At 40.8% G+C, this 20,307-nt stretch overlaps 1 protein-coding gene across 2 annotated transcripts in view; it reads left to right on the top strand.

Annotated features, from left to right (window-relative positions):
• The window catches only part of IQGAP2 (IQ motif containing GTPase activating protein 2), a 195,886-nt gene that overhangs the window by 148,113 nt on the left and 27,466 nt on the right, over positions 1 to 20,307 (top strand). For both annotated transcript variants that reach the window (XM_069962769.1, XM_069962768.1), the window contains 5 exons: positions 5,700 to 5,790; positions 10,023 to 10,190; positions 10,990 to 11,141; positions 19,357 to 19,527; positions 19,815 to 19,898. In XM_069962769.1, coding sequence (XP_069818870.1) covers positions 5,700 to 5,790; positions 10,023 to 10,190; positions 10,990 to 11,141; positions 19,357 to 19,527; positions 19,815 to 19,898 — 666 coding nt within the window. The remainder of the gene's footprint in view (positions 1 to 5,699; positions 5,791 to 10,022; positions 10,191 to 10,989; positions 11,142 to 19,356; positions 19,528 to 19,814; positions 19,899 to 20,307) is intronic.

The following is a 20,307-nucleotide window of genomic DNA, read 5'->3' as shown; positions in this document are numbered from 1 at the left end:
TATGAATCTCAAAAAGGTTAGCCAGATGTCCCTCCAGGGAAGGAACTAGCTAAGGGGTGGCTCCTGCATGGAGACAACCAAAATTATCATATTATGCAGCCCTTTCAATCAATATCCAACTTAATTACGAGTGTGATAAAATGACAAGGGGAATACTAAAGCCAGGTATCTATCCACTGTCAGCTGTTTTGGGGTGTTGCCCCTCATCAGTGTGGAGTAGGATTCTGGTGGGAGCCAACCCTTTGCTAGGTCTTTCCCTGGAGGGATATCTGGTTAGTCCTATGTTTTGAGACTTGAGACAATATGGCATCTTATTGCTCATTGGATGTGAGATTTTTGGACTATCATCCATAAATTACTTGAAGTATATGGAGTAATATACATATAGGGTAGGTTCAGACTGCGAAATCCGCATGGATAAATTCCGCTAGTACATACTCATGGCTGCGCGCCTTTCTGCCAGCTCCATAGACAACATTCTATCGGCGGGCCGATTCCGCTATCCGCCGAAAGAATTGACATGTCAGTTCTTTCAAGGGAATGCGGAATCCCCCTGTGCATAGAATGGTGTCTATGGCATGGGCAGAGAAGCGCACGGCGTGAACGGGTACAAGCTACGGAATCAGCCGGAATTTATCCGCACGGATTACGTAGTCTGAACCCACCCATATTATGGAGAAAAACAGGTGAGAAATGAATGGTGTCTAGAAGAAAAACCATAGGGAATTTGACAGCTTAACCCAGCTTCCGTGAACTGTTCCTCCGGTTAATAAAGGCAGTAATCCTCACTAGAATGGTAGTGAGTCACTTCCTTTCTAAATGCAGTAGTCATGATGATGGGTAAATATGTAATTGCTTTAGAGCAATAACTATTTATAAGACTCTAATTATATCATGCTTATAGGCAAACAAAATACAAAATGTAGTATATTTTCAGGATTTTACTATGCTTACATGTCTAGGATTATTGTAAATTCAATGGACATTTTTGTGCATTTATACTAAGCATTTATTTTTATGATCCTTCAGAAGCCTTCTCGGATGAAGGGGGAATTCCATTGGAAACTGAATTTTCCCTGCTGATTCCTATTGTCTTTATTCAGATAAGCAGTTTCAGAAGTGCTTGGCAGCTGCTCCCTTTCCTTCCTTTATAGACGTGAACAGCATTTCTCCCAGCTGTATAAATTGAGAGATTTTTAATCACAGTGAAACAAACTGTTACATATGTCATACCATAGTAAAATACATTGAGACTACATCAACATGACTTGTGGCATCTAATTTATTACAGCGTAATGAACTATGACTTCATACCCCGGTGACTTCACACATACCACATGACTATGAAAACAACAAAGCACACTATGCTACAGCGCCACCTACCTGCAACTTTGTAGACTAAAACTTTTAATTTAATAAATGGTGGGGTCCAATTTTTGGGTCTCATTTGGAGCAGCACAATGCCCTACAGAGCCCTCTGTGTTGGGAAATGTAAGATGGATGGTCCATCTAGTCTGCCTTTTTATAGTTTCATTTTTATTATTCTAGCTTAGGATATATATGTGTGTGTATGTTTATATGTGTGTAATAAAAAAGGAAATTATAACCTATAATTTAATTTTTTTTATTATTGTGTCCCATCCCATACCATCATTAGTCATGGTGGCATTTGTGACCGCCATTCATTTTGTGTCTTGGTTAACAATTGCTTCTCTTACTTGGCTCTTATGCCTCCAGCAACACTTCAGAAATTGGCAGTAGTAAAAGGCTTTCTTCCGTTTTGCTAATTTAGTTGCAGTCCCCATATAACCCTGACAAAGTACTATGGAAATACAATGAAACCGTTCTTATCATTGAACAGAATCTTCCGTAAGCTCATGAACAATATGCCATCTCATGATTGTATTTAGTGCAGTTGGATGAGAACTTAAATTTTTCTTTGAAATTGTGTAACACATAATTTGATAAGGGAAAAAGGGGACCTTTCTTTTCTATAAGTGACCATGTGAAAGGCGTTGAAAATGTTTCAACAGCAATTGTAGAAATTCATTTCAGTAGAATTTTCCAAAGAGGTCAGTCAAATTCCCTGTTACTTGTTTACCGGCAAATGCAGGACAATGTGCTTAAAAACATCTTAAGGGCCAGTTCACACTGAGCAAGTTCGTCGGAATTCCGTGGCGGAGATTTCTGCTGCGGAATCCCCCTGTGCTCAGTGTGCTTCTGTAAGTGAATGGAGAGGGCACGCACTTGTCCGCTGCCACCGCTCTCCGCTCAAAGAGCTAACATGTTCATTCTTTGAGCGGAGAGTGGCGGCAGCGGACAGGCGTGTGCTCTCCCATTCACTCAAAGCAGGACACTGAGCGCGGCTGAATTGCGCCGTGTTTCCTCAGTGTGAACTGGCCCTAAGTGTATGTACATACCACAGGCTGTATGTCGTTAGTATACTGGCGAAAAGGTATGCAGCGTAAGGTATGCTGTATGCTTTATTTTAAAGGGGTTGTCTAAGAACATCATTTGTTTTTCTACCTATGGCAGGGGGCGCATTAAAAAAATAAGTCCTCACCTACGCTAATTCCCTGCAGCTGTTGCAATGACTCCTTTTATCAATGCTTCCTGTAATTAGCCATCTTAAGCCCCTATTCCACAGGGCGAGTATGAGGAGGAACCGAGAGCTATCAGCGCTCGTTTACTCCTTGTCCGCGCTCACTGCATCTGCTATTACACGCGGCGGCAGCAAGCGGGTAAGTCTGGGGGGGGGGCTGCCCGGGTGATCGCTAGATCGTCCGGTCAGCCCATAGCATACAACAGTGGTTTGCTGCCGCCGCTCCTATTCCACAGAACGACGGCAGCAGATCGTTGCTGTATCGTTCATGTCGGCTGATCGTTGCCTTCTATTACACGGAACGACTATTGGCCGTAACGGCCGATAATCGCTCCGTGTAATAGGGCCTTTAGGAGGAACTGCCCCACCCTGCCAATTACTGACTGAGGCAGAACTCCTCTGCAGCTGATAATTTGTTGAGCAGGCAGTTTTCTTTGACGTCTTGTCACAGAAACAAGAAAGCAGTGGCCATAAAAAGGGATCAGAAGGTGTTTGAACAGCACCTGTGGGGATCGAGTATTTTTTCTTATCTTGGGTCACCCCCAGCAACATGCAAAAAATCTCTTTTAAGGGTACGTTCACACGTAACTGATACACAAGAGATTTTCTGCTGTGGATCTGCAGCAGATTTCATCTAAATAACTGAACACAGCATTAAATTTGCACCATCAAATCTGCTGCGGATTCTGTACATGTGAACGCACCCTAAAGGACCAATTGTAGTAAATTAGCAACTACTTTTGATCTTTCCACTTAACTTATAAATTTTTTTAACAGGACTTAAAGCGTAACTGTCATTTCAATATAATTTTTCTGAAAACAAACATCAATAGTACAAGCGATTTTAAGAACCTCTGTAATAGGATTTATTTAGCAAACGTGTTTCCTTCTGTACTCAAAAAGCTGTATTTCTAGCTCCCCCATCACTTCAGAAGAAGCAGGATTTCTGTATTCATTATGCTTTATGGAGAGGGGAGGGGTTGAGAGGAGTGAGCACAGAGAGGAAAGAAACCTGCACAACACCCTTTTTTTTACACAAGGTACATAGCTTTGTCTTCGCGTCATGATTGTAACTTGGCACCCACTTTTTGAATGCTATCCTTCCAAGATAGTGCAGAAGTGAAGTGCCAGGGACCAGAACATATAGACTTTCTGCTCTCCTTATAACCCATTTAAAATGAATAAGTCTGTTGCAAAATTTGTTGGTATACCTTTTGGCCAGTATCCAATGTTTATCTTGGAAGTACAGCCTGAACATGGTCTGAGATTTCCTAGAGCCCTGCATCTGTATCAGCAGCATCAAATGCAATAATGTTCTGAAGAAATCTACCATATACTGTCCATACACATTTGCTCAGTTTTCTGGAACAGCAAAACTTTTTTTTTAAAAACACTCTTGTAGCATATGACGTGAGATGGTTACGGGAATAGTACAGTTTTTTTTTTTTTTTTGTTCCGTAAATTCTTGATTTTGTAAATACAGGATATCCACTCTTCCACTCATAGACACCTCGGGACATTTATCTGGAAGGCACCCTTACAGTACTGGCTTCCTTTTTATTATGAGCTTCTTGGAAAGTCCTATTCAGAGGGTGAAGGGTGAAATAAAAGTGAATTCTTATAATCTGTCATTTTTAACATGAAAGCACAGGCTGAAACATACCTGGGGGGTAAACATGTGAAACTGTGAGGCACAAACTTATGTGAACTATGTAATGCTTTTGAAATTTCCAGTTCTTATGAAAAATGGCTCTTTATATAGAACCTGACTATAAGAGCAACGTCTCTTCTACATACCCTCTAAGAGGCAAAAACTGACATAAAAAATTAGTCATTGTGTTACATGTGTGAGTCCTAATCTTAGAGGGGTATTCCGGTAGGAAAAAAAAAAATAAGGAAAATGATCAGCAGGTTAGAAAGCTCTAACCTGCTGATATGTCCATTTTGTGCATAGAGTGCTGAGGATGAAGGTAAGTGTCTTACATTCATCCTCTGCACAGTTCCCATGCAGTTAGTAGTTACATCCTTATGCTAATTGGGAGGTTTGCCACACTTGGGGGGGGGGGTGGGGGCTACCGGCCTTGGCAGGCCCACTTTGTTGATTTTCATTAGAGTCGGGTTGGCTTCAGACAGCCCTGCAGTTCCTGACAGATAGCTGTCAGTCACTGATTAAGACCATTTACTGGACTACTACGATCTGTATGTGACTACATTATATATATATTAGTTTCCCTCAACACTATTTATCAATCTGCTCTAATGCTATGATGTTTGCAACTCTGACTGCTTGTTCAACATGATTGGGTCATATTAAAGGGGTATTCCGCTTAAACCTAACTTTTAATATGTTGCTGCCCTTGGTGAGACTAATTCATTCCATACTTGTTGTTATTTCTTATTGTTGTTATCTCCGTCCCCCGTTCTGAGCTGCTGCTTCTGCTAAAGACACCAAAAACACTTTGTGAGTTTTTCTCTCCGTCTTCAGAAACCCCCCCCCTTCTAAGACAGCTGATGTAAACAAGTTCCTTGGAGGCTGTATCTGCAACTTTGTAGCTTCTTTGTAATGCTGGCATCAAGATCTGAGATCAAGTTGCTTACTATCTCACTGTGATCATCCCGTCCGGCATTACAAAGTTGCTACTAAGTTGCAGTCTTGTTTACATGAGCCATCTCAGAAGGGGGGGGGGGGGAGACGTAGAGAAAAACTCACACACAGTTTTTTGTGTCTTTTTAGCAGAAAGCAACAGACCAAAACTGGAGGAAGCAGAATGAATAGATAATAACAAGTATATTGTTGGTGTCACAATGGGCAGCAACATCTTAAAAGTTAGGTTTAAGCTAAATACCCCTATAAGTAGTGGTAAAGAGTCTTTATATACCCTGCCGACTTTTCTCCAGTAGCAGATGCTCCTGTACTAGAAAAAAGATGTGGAATCATATATTTGTTTTTAATAATACACATCTGGAAGCGGAGGTTGGTTTGCCCTTCAAAACTTTGGACAAAAGACATATGCATTATTATAGTAGTTGCAGGCTGTTAGAATTATACTTGATATGAGAGTCCTGGCACATCTCTATTCATTTCCTGTTCTTTTAGGAATCTAAAGACGAGTCTGCTGCACTGTGGCTGGATGAAATACAGAATGGAATCAATGATGCCAACCAGAACAGACTAGATGCTAACAGAGGTATGTTTGCTTTTCCTTTTATCTGTATAATGTCCAGTGCTCGGGCTACAATTTTTGAATTTTATGGCAATGCCAGGTTTTTAGGATGTAAGGTGTGTGCGGGGGGGGGGGGGGGTAAAGTTCTGTTACTTATTAAAGGTAGTCGGGTTAGTATTGTTGGAACAGATGACTGGTAAGGAAATCAAACCCATAGCAAACTACAGCAAAGCGGAAATAATAGTCTTTAGTCTGTCTGTTGGACCCAGTGGTATCCAGTTTACTGCTAGTATGGAAATAGTCTGGTATCTGACATCCCTGTAGTTTTCCTGATCTCTCTTGCCCTCATTCTGACTTGGGGGATTCACCTACTAAATGCAATGCTCATAATAATAAAAAAAAACATTGGAATTAGGGATGGTCCGAACCTGCTGAGGTTCGGTTTCGTATGAACCTGAGCTCTCGGCATCAGATTCCCGCTGTCTGCCCGCTCCTTGCAGCAGGTGGATACAGCAGGAGGACCGCCTGGAAAACTGGGATACAGCCTATGGCTATGGCTGTATCCCAGTTTTCCAGGCGGTCCTCCGGCTGTATCCACCCTCTCCACGGAGCGGGCAGACAGCGGGAATCATTGCAGAGAGTTCGGGTTCGGACCATTCCTAATTGGAATCACATGTTAATAACGGAAAAATGCTTTCTTCTATATAGGACACCTTTTATAAGTCTCTGTAAGTAATATATTCTGCTTTTACATCAAAAGTCAAAAATATGCCAGTCTACTGAATAGGAGGGCTGGATCAGGAAAAATATATTACAAACATTCAGGGACAAATAAAAGTATAATATAAAGGCAGTGTAGTAGTAATGCACTCCAGTAAACCAATATTAGTGCACTATAGCTACCCAATAAGAAAATATACACTGCTTGTGTACATTGGGCTACCGTGAAAAATTATTGCGATGTATATCATCAGTATATAGCTGAGACGCAGTGTCATTTGACATGGCATTGTAAGAAATTTGGTCACATTTCCCTTTTAAAAGTTGCTTGTTAAGCAATAGGAGTAAGCTTTTGATCATTTTAGTGTTGCTAGTGGTGGTGTATGCTGCTCTTGCATTGCTAGTAGAGATGTGAATACACATATACACATTCTAGTTAGACTAATTTCTGCTGTAGAGGACTCTTAACAGATTTGGCAAACTGCAGTGTAATTTACTGAAGAAAACATTACACAGTTGGAGGAACAACTTTTCGGACTAGAAAGTTCCAGCCCCCAGGGTAGAGATGGGTAGACTAAGCGCTGTACATGGCCCTACATTTCCAAGTAAGTGAGCGCTGATTTGCTAGATCGTCACTCAGTTACCGAGCCCATACATGGCTTAATAATCAGACATTGTTAGTGATGTCAATGCTGCCCTTGCTTTAAAAAAAAAAAAGGAAATTCATACATACCTGTTCTACCCTATTGTTCTGTAACCTTTCCCTGTTCACTGCCACTGCCGTAGGAAGGTCAAGTGACCAAACTCCTTACATTTTTGTCATGTGACCACTGGATGTGGCAAATACAAAGCAGTTTTAACTCTTGCACATCCCTGATACTTCAGTGTATGCTGTGTTTAGCAGTGTAACAAGAAAAGTGACAGTATATAAAATTAAATTTATGATACCCAGACACACTTTAAAATTCATGATAACTTTACTGCAGCAATATGGAGTGGGAAGACCCATACATTTCAGAGGCCTCAGATAAATTGTCTCTCCTAACTTTTTTATACTCTGGCCTTGCTGAAAAGATTGCTATGGGGAAAAACTACAGACATGTGACTATTTATGGGTATCTTTCCTGCTCCAAGGCCCTATTTTAGCATTGCATTAAGTTTTCTGGTTTTACGTAACAAAAGCTTTGTCACTATATAACAGAACACAATGTGATGTTCTAATAGGACTTATGCTTTAATTCCTTACTGTGTGGAGATGCCAAGACTCCTAATACGTCAAGATTTCCACAGTCCTATACAGTGTATCCAAAACATCCTTTCTGTGGACATGTGTTTACATAGTGACATCCGGTATAGTGACAAAGCTGGGACAACTTTTTTTTTTTTTTTTAAGTATTTAAAAATACTTCTGCAAAAGCTTCCCTCGAAAAGGAATGAAAAGTCTCTACAGTGTTACCATGTACTCTGGTGTCACCGCAGGAATCTTAGGTTGGCCATAAACATCAAGGCTTGTCTGCTTTATGTTTGCTGCTTACTGTAATAGGGGAAGGGGCTTCTCCCCTTATAAAACATATAGACATACTGAAATCAATATATAGGTTGTCTGATCTCATCTGTATTAGTAGGATGTGCTGACCGAGAAGTATATGGGCAGTATATGAACTTGTTACCTCTTGTTCTGCTGTTCATCAGGTGTTATGGAAAATGCAGCTGACATGTACAATACTTTGCGAGTAAGATGCTATATTTATAGCTGACAGACGTCCAGTGACATTATCTCAATGGGACTAAAAAGGAACCAATATAACATATAGGAATGCCAGCCTGATCAGAATTCTATATCGTCTATCTCTAGAGAATTATGTAAAAGCTGGATTCTATGCAGTGGATGACCCAGTATTAATATTTACATTGTCACATGGTTGGTTTTCTTAGGAAGGATATGAAAGATAAAGCTCACTGCACTATTGTGTGCACTTACCGCTATTGTATCCAAAAATCAACTGGTAACCCTGTCTATACCTCTTGTCTATCACACAACTAGATCGCAACATTATGTACAAACCAGCTCATTTGTGCTAAAATTAGCAAATTTGATCATCCCGTAAGCCAGTTGGCTGGCATGTTCCTGTAAGCAAGGGCAAATCATTGTGAAAATCTATGGCAATATTGTGAGATTGCTGCACAACAGCCACAGGATGGCAGGATTTATTGAGAGGCGTGCGTTTCTTGATAAATCCAACGTGGGGCGCAGGCAGGAATTTAGTTATAACGGGAATATACATACACACACACACACACACACACACACCACACAGACGGTTTTGTAACCAACGGGAATACACATACACACACACACATGGTTTTGTAACCAACGGGAATACACATACACACACACATGGTTTTGTAATCAATGGGAATACACATACACACGCATGTTTTTTAGCCAGCGGGAATACACATACACACACACACACACATGGTTTTAATGGGAATATACATACACACATATATGTTTTTGTAACCAACGGGAATACACATACACACACGTGGTTTTGTACCATATCTTAGAATGTACAGATAAAAATAATACAGATGCAAAATTCTGTGTCAATAAAAAGCGCATAAAATCATATTAAGTTAAAGCTGTTAAAATGCTAACAAGTGTTTAACCAGAAAAAGAAGATGCCAAAAAACACAATAATCAAGTAGTTGCAAAGTTTTTTCTGGAAAACGTAGATGCAATTCAGTTAACCAGGTTATAGATGTGATGTAATGTCTTTATCTACATTGTTTTGTGATTTGATCCCTGAGTGATAATCTCCAGGGACTACAGAAGGGAAGGTGGTTTATGTCTTTCAGTATCACATTATCCATGAATGAGGATGAATTACGTACATTAAGGATCCATTATTTTACTATAGATAAAGACCCCCTTGCTATATGTACAGTCCCGGGAGATCATCACTTAGTGAGCGGAGTACATCTCGGGCCCTGTTCACCTTTCTTTGCGGAGTGATGAGGATGAGGGTAGAGCGCTTAACCCGACTCCCAGAGCTGTGCGGGCTGTGACTGCTGGAGAGGATGATGGCAGGGGGACACTGAGGGACACAGGGCACTGGAGGGACACTGAGCATCCCTCTGCCATCACCCTCTCCAGCAGCCACAGCCCGCACAGCTCTGGGAGTCGGGTCGTGACATCACCATTCTATCCAAGAAGTGAAGCCTTGATGCAGTAGTAAGTGCAGGGAAAAAGTACTTTATGTGCATTTCCCGTAATAAGTGTATATTGGGGATTTGTATAACTTTTGGGGGGCATTACAATGCTTTGATAACATTTTTCGCCAGACTTCTCCTTTAACACTAGGGGCTGCTTACATGTTTATTTAGTAGAATTTTGAATTGTAACTCTTGTGGAGGAAGATGAGACAACATATTTAAGTACTACTACAAAATGAAAATGAAATGAAATGAAAATCTATTGGTTTTGGAAAATAATTAAAATTTTCTTAATTTTTCCTCTGATTAATGTTTAGTGGCGGCTGGTGTAGCTGAAATTAATCTGGCTTTAGAAAAGGACGAGCCTCAGCTTACATTAGTAGCATTACAGTCACCTAATGCTGGACTGAAGGGAATCCTTCCAGAGTGTGCTGAGGTGTATCACAAAGACCTGTCTGAGGCCAAGAGAAAGAAGAGCAATGAAGGTAATGCCTGCACCTGGACAGTGTGAACAAGGGCTCTGCTTGTAGAAAGAAAACAAATGCGTTGTAGTTATTGCTCATATTTTATAGCTTATAGAAATTGTTTGTGAATAAACATCAGTATCATCCTTATAAATATCCTTTAAATATCCTTAAAAAGAGTTTTCCCAGTCTAGTAATTGATCATGTATATATAGTCTGAGGTCTGACCACAAGAACCCCCATCCGTTTCTAGTATAAAGGAGCCTCAGCACTAGGACAAAGCTCTATGTACAACAGTGGTGCTGTGTTATGTTGCACATTTTATCATAAATTTGGATTACGTTATTATTAGAGATGAGCGTACCTTGAGCATGCTTGAGTCCATCCGAACCTGATTGTTCGGCATTTGATTAGCGGTGGCTGCTGAAGTTGGATAAAGCTCTAAGGTTGTCTGGAAAACATGGATACAGCCAATGACTATATCCATGTTTTCCACAGAGCCTTAGGGCTTTATCCAACTTCAGCAGCCACCGCTAATCAAATGCCGAAAGTTCGGGTGCAGATGGACTCGAGCATGCTCAAGGTTTGCTCATCTCTAGTTATTATCTTTAGTGCAAAGTGCCCCCGCACTGGCTCTCTGCTGCCTCCTGTGGGCGTGTCGGGAATTACCAGTAAGCTACTGTGCTATAGATAGTGATCCTTTGATATACACAGCAAACTGGTCTGCAGGTTATCAGTATGTGTAGCAGGTGTCTGCTAGGGCCCATAGTTTCTATCACTAGTTCTGGCACATGACTGTGTATACCTTCTCTACCACTAGGTTCTGCAGAGACAGAAGAGAGTTCGTGGCTGAAAATAAGATTGAAAGATAAATTTGACTACTATTACAATACAGAAACAAGTGAAGGCTGCTGGTCTCCACCGGAGGGAATTACTCCGAAAACCACTTGGCTTAACCGAGAAGATATTCAGGTACTTTGGAAATAAGATAAACTACATATGGAGGTTTGTGTTTAGTTTTATAAGTTCAGCCAAGCAGCATTGGTGGATGGCTGTCTGACAGTTTATGACATGGACAGAGGTGGCAGCAAAGTGTCCCATTTCAGACGGCATACAGTATTTATCAGGGCATACAGCAGCCGATGAGAACTCAAAAGCTTGTGGTTTTTAGATAGAACTAATTAACAAATTTGTATAACTTTCTGAGACCAGTTGATTTTAAAAACTATTGCTTTTCTCCAGAGTACGTCTTTAACCCCTTAGCGACCCATGATGTACCTGGTACGTCATGGTGCCACTGGGGGAGTTCAGAGAGGGGTCCCGCCGGGACCCTGCTCTGAACAGCACTGCTCCCGGCTGATGTGTGCAGCCGGGGAGTGCCTCTATTAGCCGGCGCTGCAACGGGACCCGCGCCGGCTAATTGAGGCGCTCCCCGGCTGCACATATCACGCGGGAGCAGCGCCGTTCAGAGCTGACAGCTTCCTTGAAATGCTTCAGACCTCACGTTCCTGGTGTCTAGTGGGATGGATCCGTTCTTCTGCCCGTGCCGGGCCTCAGCGTCGCAATGACGCTGATCCCGACTCGGCAATACATTGCACTGGCCTGCAGCAGCACTGGCCTGTATCACCGATCTGATGGATCTTTGCTGTGTAAATACACAGCATTGATCTGTATGAGAGATCAGTGTTGTGTATATACAAGTCCCCCAGGGGGACTTCTAGTTAATGTAAAAATAAAAGTAAAAATGTTTTTTTATTAATAAAAAATCCCCTCCCCTAATAAAAGTCCAAATCACCCCCCTTTTCCCATTTTATAAATAAATAAACATATTTAAAAATCGCTGCGCACGTAATCGCCCAAACTATTAATTAATCACATTCCTCATCTCGCACGGTAAATGACGTAAGCGCAAAAAAATTCCAAAGTGCAAAATTGCGCATTTTTGGTCGCATCAAATGCAGAAAAAATGTAATACAAAGCGATCAAAAAGTCGTATATGCGCAAACAAGGTATTGATTGAAAGTAAAGATTATGGCGCAAAAAATTACACCTCACACAGCCCCATAGACCAAAGCATAAAAGCGCCATAAGCCTGGGAATGGAGCGATTTTAAGGAACATATATTTATTAACAATGGTTAGAATTTTTTAAAAGCCATCACATAAAATAAAAGTTATACATATTACATATCGTTGTAATCGTAACGACTTGAGGAACATATAAAACATGTCAGTTTTACCCTAGGGTGAACGGATAAATGCAAAACTCCCCGAAATTCAAACAAATTCTGTTTTTTTTTCAATTTGACAGCGGAAATGATTTTTTTCCCGGTTTCGCAGCATATTTTATGGAAAAATACAGCCTGTCATTGCAAAGTACAATTGGTTTCGCAAAAAAAAGGGCTCATATGGGTCTCTCGGTGAACAAATGCAAGCGCTATGGACTTTTAAACATAAAGTGGAAAAAGCAAAAGTGCAAAAACGAAAATTGGCTTTGACCTTAAGGGGTTAAAGCTTATAGAACTGGGATGAATATTAAAGTCGGGCAGGGGGGCAAAAAATCACTATGGACAGGGGGTGGGGGGGAAATTAAAAAAGACAATAAGCTCACCTGCTCAAGTGCCCACGCTGTGCCGGATCATGGGGCTCCCGTACCCTGCTGGGTGTCCTCTTCTTCTGGTTTCTAAGTATGTCACAACCCGGGCTTAACGTCATAAGCGGGGTGGGATTTAGCTCATTTAGCCAATCTGTGACTACAGCTGTCCCACTACAGTGTCCCACCCCAGTCACTGACTTCGCCGAGTTGGGCATCCATCAGCCGGGGCGTGACATAGGGAAGCTAAGGCTAGGTTCACACTGCGTTTTTTTCATCTGTTTTTTTCATCCGTTTTTTGTGAAAAACGGATGAAAAAAAACGAATGCATTTGTATGCATCCGTTTTGATCCGTTTTTCCATTGACTTCCATTGTAAAAAAAAAGAAAAACGAATTCATTTTTTTTAACGGACACAAAAGTAGTTTCAGCTACGTTTTTGTGTCCATAAAAAGAAAAAAATGGATCCATTTTGATCCTTTTTTTACAATGGAAGTCAATAGAAAAACGGATGAAAACAGATGCGCACAAGTGCATCAGTTTTTTTCATCCATTTTTTGCAAAAACGGATGAAAAAAATGGATTGCAAAAACGCAGTGTAAACCTAGCCTAAAAAGACAGCTGGCTGCAGTCCAGGTGCGGGATGCGGCGATGCGTGGGCATTGGGACAGGTGAATATAACTTGGGTGACTCTGCAGGAAATTGAAGTCAGGCCTTACATAAAGTGTTTTGTGGGTGTTATTTTTTCATTGAGTCACAATGTAAATCATCCTAATTAAAAGTTACTTTCCACACAGAACGTATTGTCCCATTATAAGATTGGCCTCCTGATCTTTAATAGTTTCAATAGCTCTGGCTGCAGCCCAGTTCTGTCTATCTAGAATACGCGTCCGATAGGGAGAATGGCCTTCAAAGATTGTGTTTCTTAGTGTTCCTGGCTGCACTTTTATTCATATTTGGCTGGAAATATTTTGTAAATGCAAAGTGCAGTTTTCTTAATAATTCCATGGAAGAAGAAAAAGTATTCACACCAAAGGTCAAGAGACCTTAAAGGGGTAGTGCGGCGCTAAAAAATTATTCACAGAATAACACACATTACAAAGTTATACAACTTTGTAATGTATGTTATGTCTGTGAATAGCCCCCTTCCCCGTGTCCCACCACCCCCACCCATGTACCCGGAAGTGTTGGTGCATTATACATTACCTGATCCGTGTTGAGGGCCGTCCGCCATTTTGTGCCAAACGTCATCTTCGGACAGGCGGCCGAGTCGCTGCTGCCCGCCCCCCCCTTCGGCGCGTCACAGCTGTGCTCAGCCGCGATTGGCTAAGCACAGTTAGGCTCAGCCAATCCTGGCTGAGCATCGGATGACGCTGCAGAGGGCGGCCGGCATTCGGAACAGACGGAGCTGTTAGCCGGCCAAAGAAGACGTCACTGAATGAAGATCAGAGACTGGTGTCGGCATGTGACAGGTGAGTATAGCGCACCACACTTCCGGATACACGGGTGGGGGTGGTGGGACACGGGGAAGGGGGCCATTCACAGACATAACATACATTACAAAGTTGTATAACTTTGTAATGTGTGTTATTCTGTGAATAATTCTTTACCGCCGCACTATGCCTTTTAAAATTGCATTGTAGCTCAGTGTATGTGATGAGCCAGATTTGCATTGTATGTCTATGTGGTCATCTTGGGCGCGTAGAAAGAAGCACTCAGCCGTAGACTTCTTTCTCTAATCATTCCAGTGATCAGTTTGTGTCTAAACACTTCCCCCACTAATCAAAACTTTTGACATGTCTAAAGTTTTTTTTAAAGTGACAGTACACTTTAATTATATGACACTGTAGGGCAGTTATATATGCAAGTATCCATATGCATCTACCTGTTCAAATGAGCAGAGAAAATAAATGTGAAGTTTTCCAGATGCATCTTATCACATACTGTGTAAAGACATATTTTTTGCCTTCATTGTTTGTTATAAGTTATAGCAAATCAATGTAAAATACTTCAAGGTTTCTTAGAACTTAATTACATAAGCAGCGATGCACTCCACCTACACTGCAGTTTCCTGCCAGCTGGGAAACCTCAGATTCTGATCCCCGCTGTAGGAGAAGTCTCTAATAATGATATTCTATTTACTGCTGTGGAAATGCAGAAGGAAAGCTGTTCGGGTTTCAGAGGTCCTAAGGCAAACACTAGAAGACAGTAATTTCCTTAAGATTTATTGTACATAGTGGCTGCTGAAAACCAGTGATTCAGAGCGACAGGAGCAGCAGACCTCTGCTATCTCCTATTGGCTCCCCCCCCCCAAACAAGGAGTAAGCGAATGCTGACATGACAGGTGATCACCCCATGAATTAGGGGCTTAAGGGTCAGTGCAGCAAAAGTTCATTCAGCTCACCTGGCTGGTGCAACGACCTAGAGGGATCCAACACCTCAACAGTAGTAGATAATGAGAAGAAGTGATGGTCGGCACTTTCAAGAGTAAAAAGATTTCTTTATTTCTTTGCTTTAAAATCCATGTCACAATTTCCAATAAATATACAAGGCACGATCTGACGCGTTTCTGGCACTCAGCCCTTAGTCATAGATAACGTGCATAAGACAAACATGTTACTTTTGTAGGGAGCCAGAGCCCTGGAACTTCCCCCACACACACATGCAAGCTAATTAATTAGCTGATGCAGGCTTCACATTGATTGCATGTAACAGATGGAACTACATCAAACTACATAAGTTAAATCAAAATACATACAAAATAGTAAAAACAAATCAATAATTTAGTAACAAATCTAGTCTATGATTTAAGTCCTGCAGGAAAGGATGTACCCATCATAAGTATCCAAAAACCTTCTCGGTTCAGGAGCTTCTGTTTCCTATCTCCGCCCCGATCAGGGTTAAACACCCTTTCTATGCCAGTAATAGTGAGCGTGGATACGTCCCCTGCATGGACTGAAGAAAAATGTTTAGATACATTAGAGGGATTGCGTACTGTAGTTTGTTTAGCACCATAAATATGTTCCCTCAATCTGTCTTTTAGACGGCGGCTTGTACAGCCCACATACCCTACATTACATGAGGTACATTTAATATAATAAACCACCCATGTAGTATTGCAGTTAATGTATGATCCAATTTTATGTGTTTTATTATCTATGGATTTCTGAATTGTTTTATCTCTGGTGATAAAGTCGCAACATCCACATCTGGTACCATTACATTTAAAATTACCTTTATGCTGTAACCAAGTTGCGGATTTAGGTGTGACTATATGAGAGGGTGAGAGAAGTGTCCCTATTGTGGGAGGTCGTTTTGTAGAAAATCTACACCCTTTCTCTAAAATGTTTTTTAGTTTTTCGTCTTGGTATAAAATTGGAAGATATTTGCTCACAATGTTGCGTATGGCATGAAACTGTTTAGAGTAAGTGGTAACAAATGTGGGAATATTACTGGATTTATTGTTAGGCATGGTTACAGGTATTTTAGATAAAAGTAATTCTGTTCTGTCTCTATTTTTAACTTTTGTAAATGCCCGTTCAATGGTTTTGTTACAATAGCCGCGTCTTTTTAATCTGGATGAAAGTTGTTCTGCTTCCTGTGTGAATAATTCCATAGTGGAGCAATTCCTCCGAATTCGGACGAATTCCCCCACTGGGAGTGTGATTGGAGTGTAATTGGGATGACATGAGTCTGCCCGCATTAACGTATTGCCTGCTGTGGGCTTTCTATAGTTATTTGTGATGATTTCACTCTCATGTCCAATCAGCTGTATGTCCAAAAAGGATATTTGGTGGTGATTCCACATATGAGATAAAGTCTGGTATGGCCGCCACATCAGATGCCCACACAATGATGACGTCATCTATGTAGCGGCCATACCAGACGATATCTGACATGAAGGGATTGGAGACGTCAAAAATAAATTGTTCCTCCCACCATGCAACATACAGATTTGCCAACGCAGGTGAAAATTTTGCGCCCATAGACGCACCTGTACATTGCAAAAAAAATCTTTCATTGAAAAGAAAAAAATTGTGTTTGAGCAAATATTCGATGGACATGAGAATGAATGTGATCAGGTCTGGATGATATGTAGAGTATTTCTCTAAATGATACTGTATAGCGGTTATAGCCAAATTATGAGGGATACATGTATACAGTGTTTCTATGTCACTTGTAACCCACGCATAATGATTTTTCCATGGTAGATTTTTAGTTGCATTGAGCACATGTTTGGTATCTCTCAGGAAACCGTAACATCGTACTACCAAGGGTTGTAATAGCCTATCTACCCAATCCCCCAATCTTTCATTCAGGGACCCGATCCCGGCCACAATGGGCCTTAAGGGTCAGTGTATGACCAAACATAAGTCATGCCCCGCTCCTAAGCCCTGACCTAGGCATTACACTGTGTATTCCTTCAACTCATTTACATCCAATCAGCACAAATGATTTGGGAATGGGCTTTGAGACGTTGAGTGCGTTATAGGTTCAGCAAAGGGCACTGACTGGCGAGGAAGCCAGCTCTGATTTCAGTCATTTAACCCTTTAGATGTCATGATCAGTAGTTACTGCTGCATCTAGGGGGTTTCGTTCTCAAATTGGCACCACTGCAAAGTAATTGTGGGATGCCATTCGGTTGTTATGGCAGCCAGGGTGCTTGTGAAGGCCTCCATTGACACAATAGCATCTCCATTAGTCTAAGGGTTTATTTGTGTTTCCCACCCACAATTGTTCCTAAATGGAATTTATGAAAGTGATGTTCACTATTTGCATTTTTGTTGGAATATCATGCAGTGCCCTCTGGTGGTTGGAGGTGCATGCATACAATACAACATCTTTTTTTCAAGCAGCAGGGGAATTGTGTTTAGTAGGGAAATATTGAAAACCTACTTATGTTGGTGCTTGTCTAACATAACCAGTAATTCAGTGTAATGTTCAGGGCTATGAAGCTGATGTCTTCTATCAAAGTTAGAAATTGAGAGGCTGTATTTTTTTTTAATGATAAGTAGCGCCAGCTGTATCTTGAAGCTTCTTATCTCCTTCACCCACTTGAAATAACAAGCATCTAAGACTTGGCTTATTAAGGGCAATGGCTTTTGGCCAACACGTTGCTTGGCTGTCTGTTGTAACATGCTCTTTAAGCTCACTGAGGAAAAGCAGATCGAGTGCCTATCAGATAATAGGAAAACACATGAAGTGTAACCAAAACTGAGTTTTGAACCTATAACACTAAAGTGCAATCCAATCTGTAAGTAATATGTTATAGAGCAGGAGATGCTGTTCAGATTACTGTATAGATTGAGAATAGATTTGGTATAACTTGTCATTTATTCATCTAAACCTCTGCTTATTTTGGACTTTTATTAGTTTATCTGTATACAAAGTCATACAGGAAGGGCTGGTAATTTTTGAGTAGGACCGCCCACTGGACTCCTGAGGTTAAAAAGAGCAAGGACTGAGTTTAATAGATCACTAGTTATACTGAATCCTTTCTCACAAAACGATGTATCTATCTACTCAGCTCCTCCTGCTCTAGTACATGCTGCTGACAGATCAAACAGCATAGATAACAGTTTGCTTTAAAGTGTACTAATGCTTGTAAAAGAATTTTAGACACTAAAGGTAGGGGGGATTAGGTTCAGGAGATAGTAGGGACACTATTAATTTCACCTAGGAGACTTGCCCAGAACTTTATAAGTGTAAAGAGATAAGAGGAAGTCTTGATTTACCTGTCAGGTACAGTGTGGATCATCTGAAGAAGGATGACAGGCTCAGGTTGCATGCATACAATGCTTGGCACAATAGTCTACCTGTGTTCCATCTTGAACTCTGCTGAGAGACTGAATTTCCCTAACCGCAAAGAGGGAACAGAAGTTTGTAGGGAAGTGTCAAAACTTTATAGAACTTTTTTTTTTTAACCTGGGGTATAGAGTCATTTTTGATAAACTAAACTAAAGTTTTATTGTCACACCCCCCGGACCCTTATGTGTGGTTCTCCACAAGCCTAGATACTACATATTTGATATATAACTGTATAAAACTTGTCTGTTTTTTCTTTCCGATATAAAAGCACTTCAATTTCATTGGTGGACCGTGTCTCCTAGGCAGGGCTCCACAGCAGTTGGGCCCTCTCCATGGCAGGGAGATGGGGCCCAACTGCCATTAAGCCCCACCAAGGTGACACTTTCCATCAATGAAATGAAGCAAGAGCAGATAAGTGATTTATAAATTATGTTAAAAAATCACACAGGAAAATTGTTTAAAACAAAAGTGACATTAAAACTATTCTATGCTTCCTCACTTTTTCCTGTTGACACGTGAACTGGGTTTAATTGAAGATTTAGATAAGAGCAGCTTTCATATGACCGCTGTGTCATTCTTTCACCTGTAAGAGGGGCCCATATCTGAGTACATATGGTAACGAATGGCTGCAGCGTGTAAATCATCATTGTCCATTCTTACTGAGGCAAATGACACTCTTCTAACATAAACATAAGCATATATTCTATGTCAAATTTCCCAATTTTATGACTTCTATAGTGCGAAGCTACAAATAATAATTTTATACTTATTTTTTTCTCCCCCCTCAGACCATTTGTGGAAAACTTACGTCTGATTACAACCGGGAACAGCTGTGGATGGCCAATGAAAACCTGATCACCCTGCTGCAAGCTCACATGCGGGGCTACCTGACCAGGAAGGCATACCGGGAGAGAAAATCTTATCTCCACCAGCAAGAGCCATATGCTGTTAAAATACAGGTAACACTAGGTTATTGCAAACATACAAACGCCTATCATTCTACTATATTACTTATCCAGCCATGTGAAAACCCATTCTTCGCTAAGCCCCTATAAAGTATCTAAGGTTGTGTTGTTTAATGTAGGATAAAATGTTTGACAGAGATAAAATTCCATCACTGATAGCTAAATTGTTTCCAACAACAAGTAATATCTGACTTCTCTTGTATAAAATGTCTTCCTTGTACTTCATACTTGATTGCGTCTAATGTACTTTGTGTTTTTTTTTTTTTTTAATTGATGGACAGGCCTCCTGGAAAGGATACAAGCAGAGGAAGTCTTACACTGACAGAATAAAATTACTACAAGGAAACATTGTAGGCATAGTCAAGGTATGGTATTGTTATTACAATCAAATTCGTTGAAGAAAGTATAATTTCTTTGTAATAACATCATTTTAGAAAACATTTCCATTGTGGTCCATCTACTGATACAAGCTGACTGCAGATTTTTCTTGGAGCTTGGCCCACTGCCATCCACTTGTGTCCAGGGACCCAAAATCCTTAAAGGGGTTGAGACCTGCACTGTTTCTAAACAGAAGTTTCTTAGCCAAGAGAAAAATTATATCTAAAATATTTGCTTTCATAACCTTCAAGAGAATACCGGGATCATCCTTAAAATCATTGACCTTTAGTATCAGAATTTTCCTGTTCAACTGTAAGTAAGAGAGACCAGTAAATATACTGACTAATCTGAAGGAATTCCTTTGAATTAAATAAATTGCACAAGCTCTGTTATACT

This window comes from Dendropsophus ebraccatus, chromosome 3 (assembly GCF_027789765.1).
Source record: "Dendropsophus ebraccatus isolate aDenEbr1 chromosome 3, aDenEbr1.pat, whole genome shotgun sequence".
Lineage (NCBI taxonomy): Eukaryota > Metazoa > Chordata > Amphibia > Anura > Hylidae > Dendropsophus > Dendropsophus ebraccatus.
The sequence above is the reverse complement of the archived record's forward strand: the minus strand, read 5'-3'. Positions and strand labels throughout refer to the sequence as shown.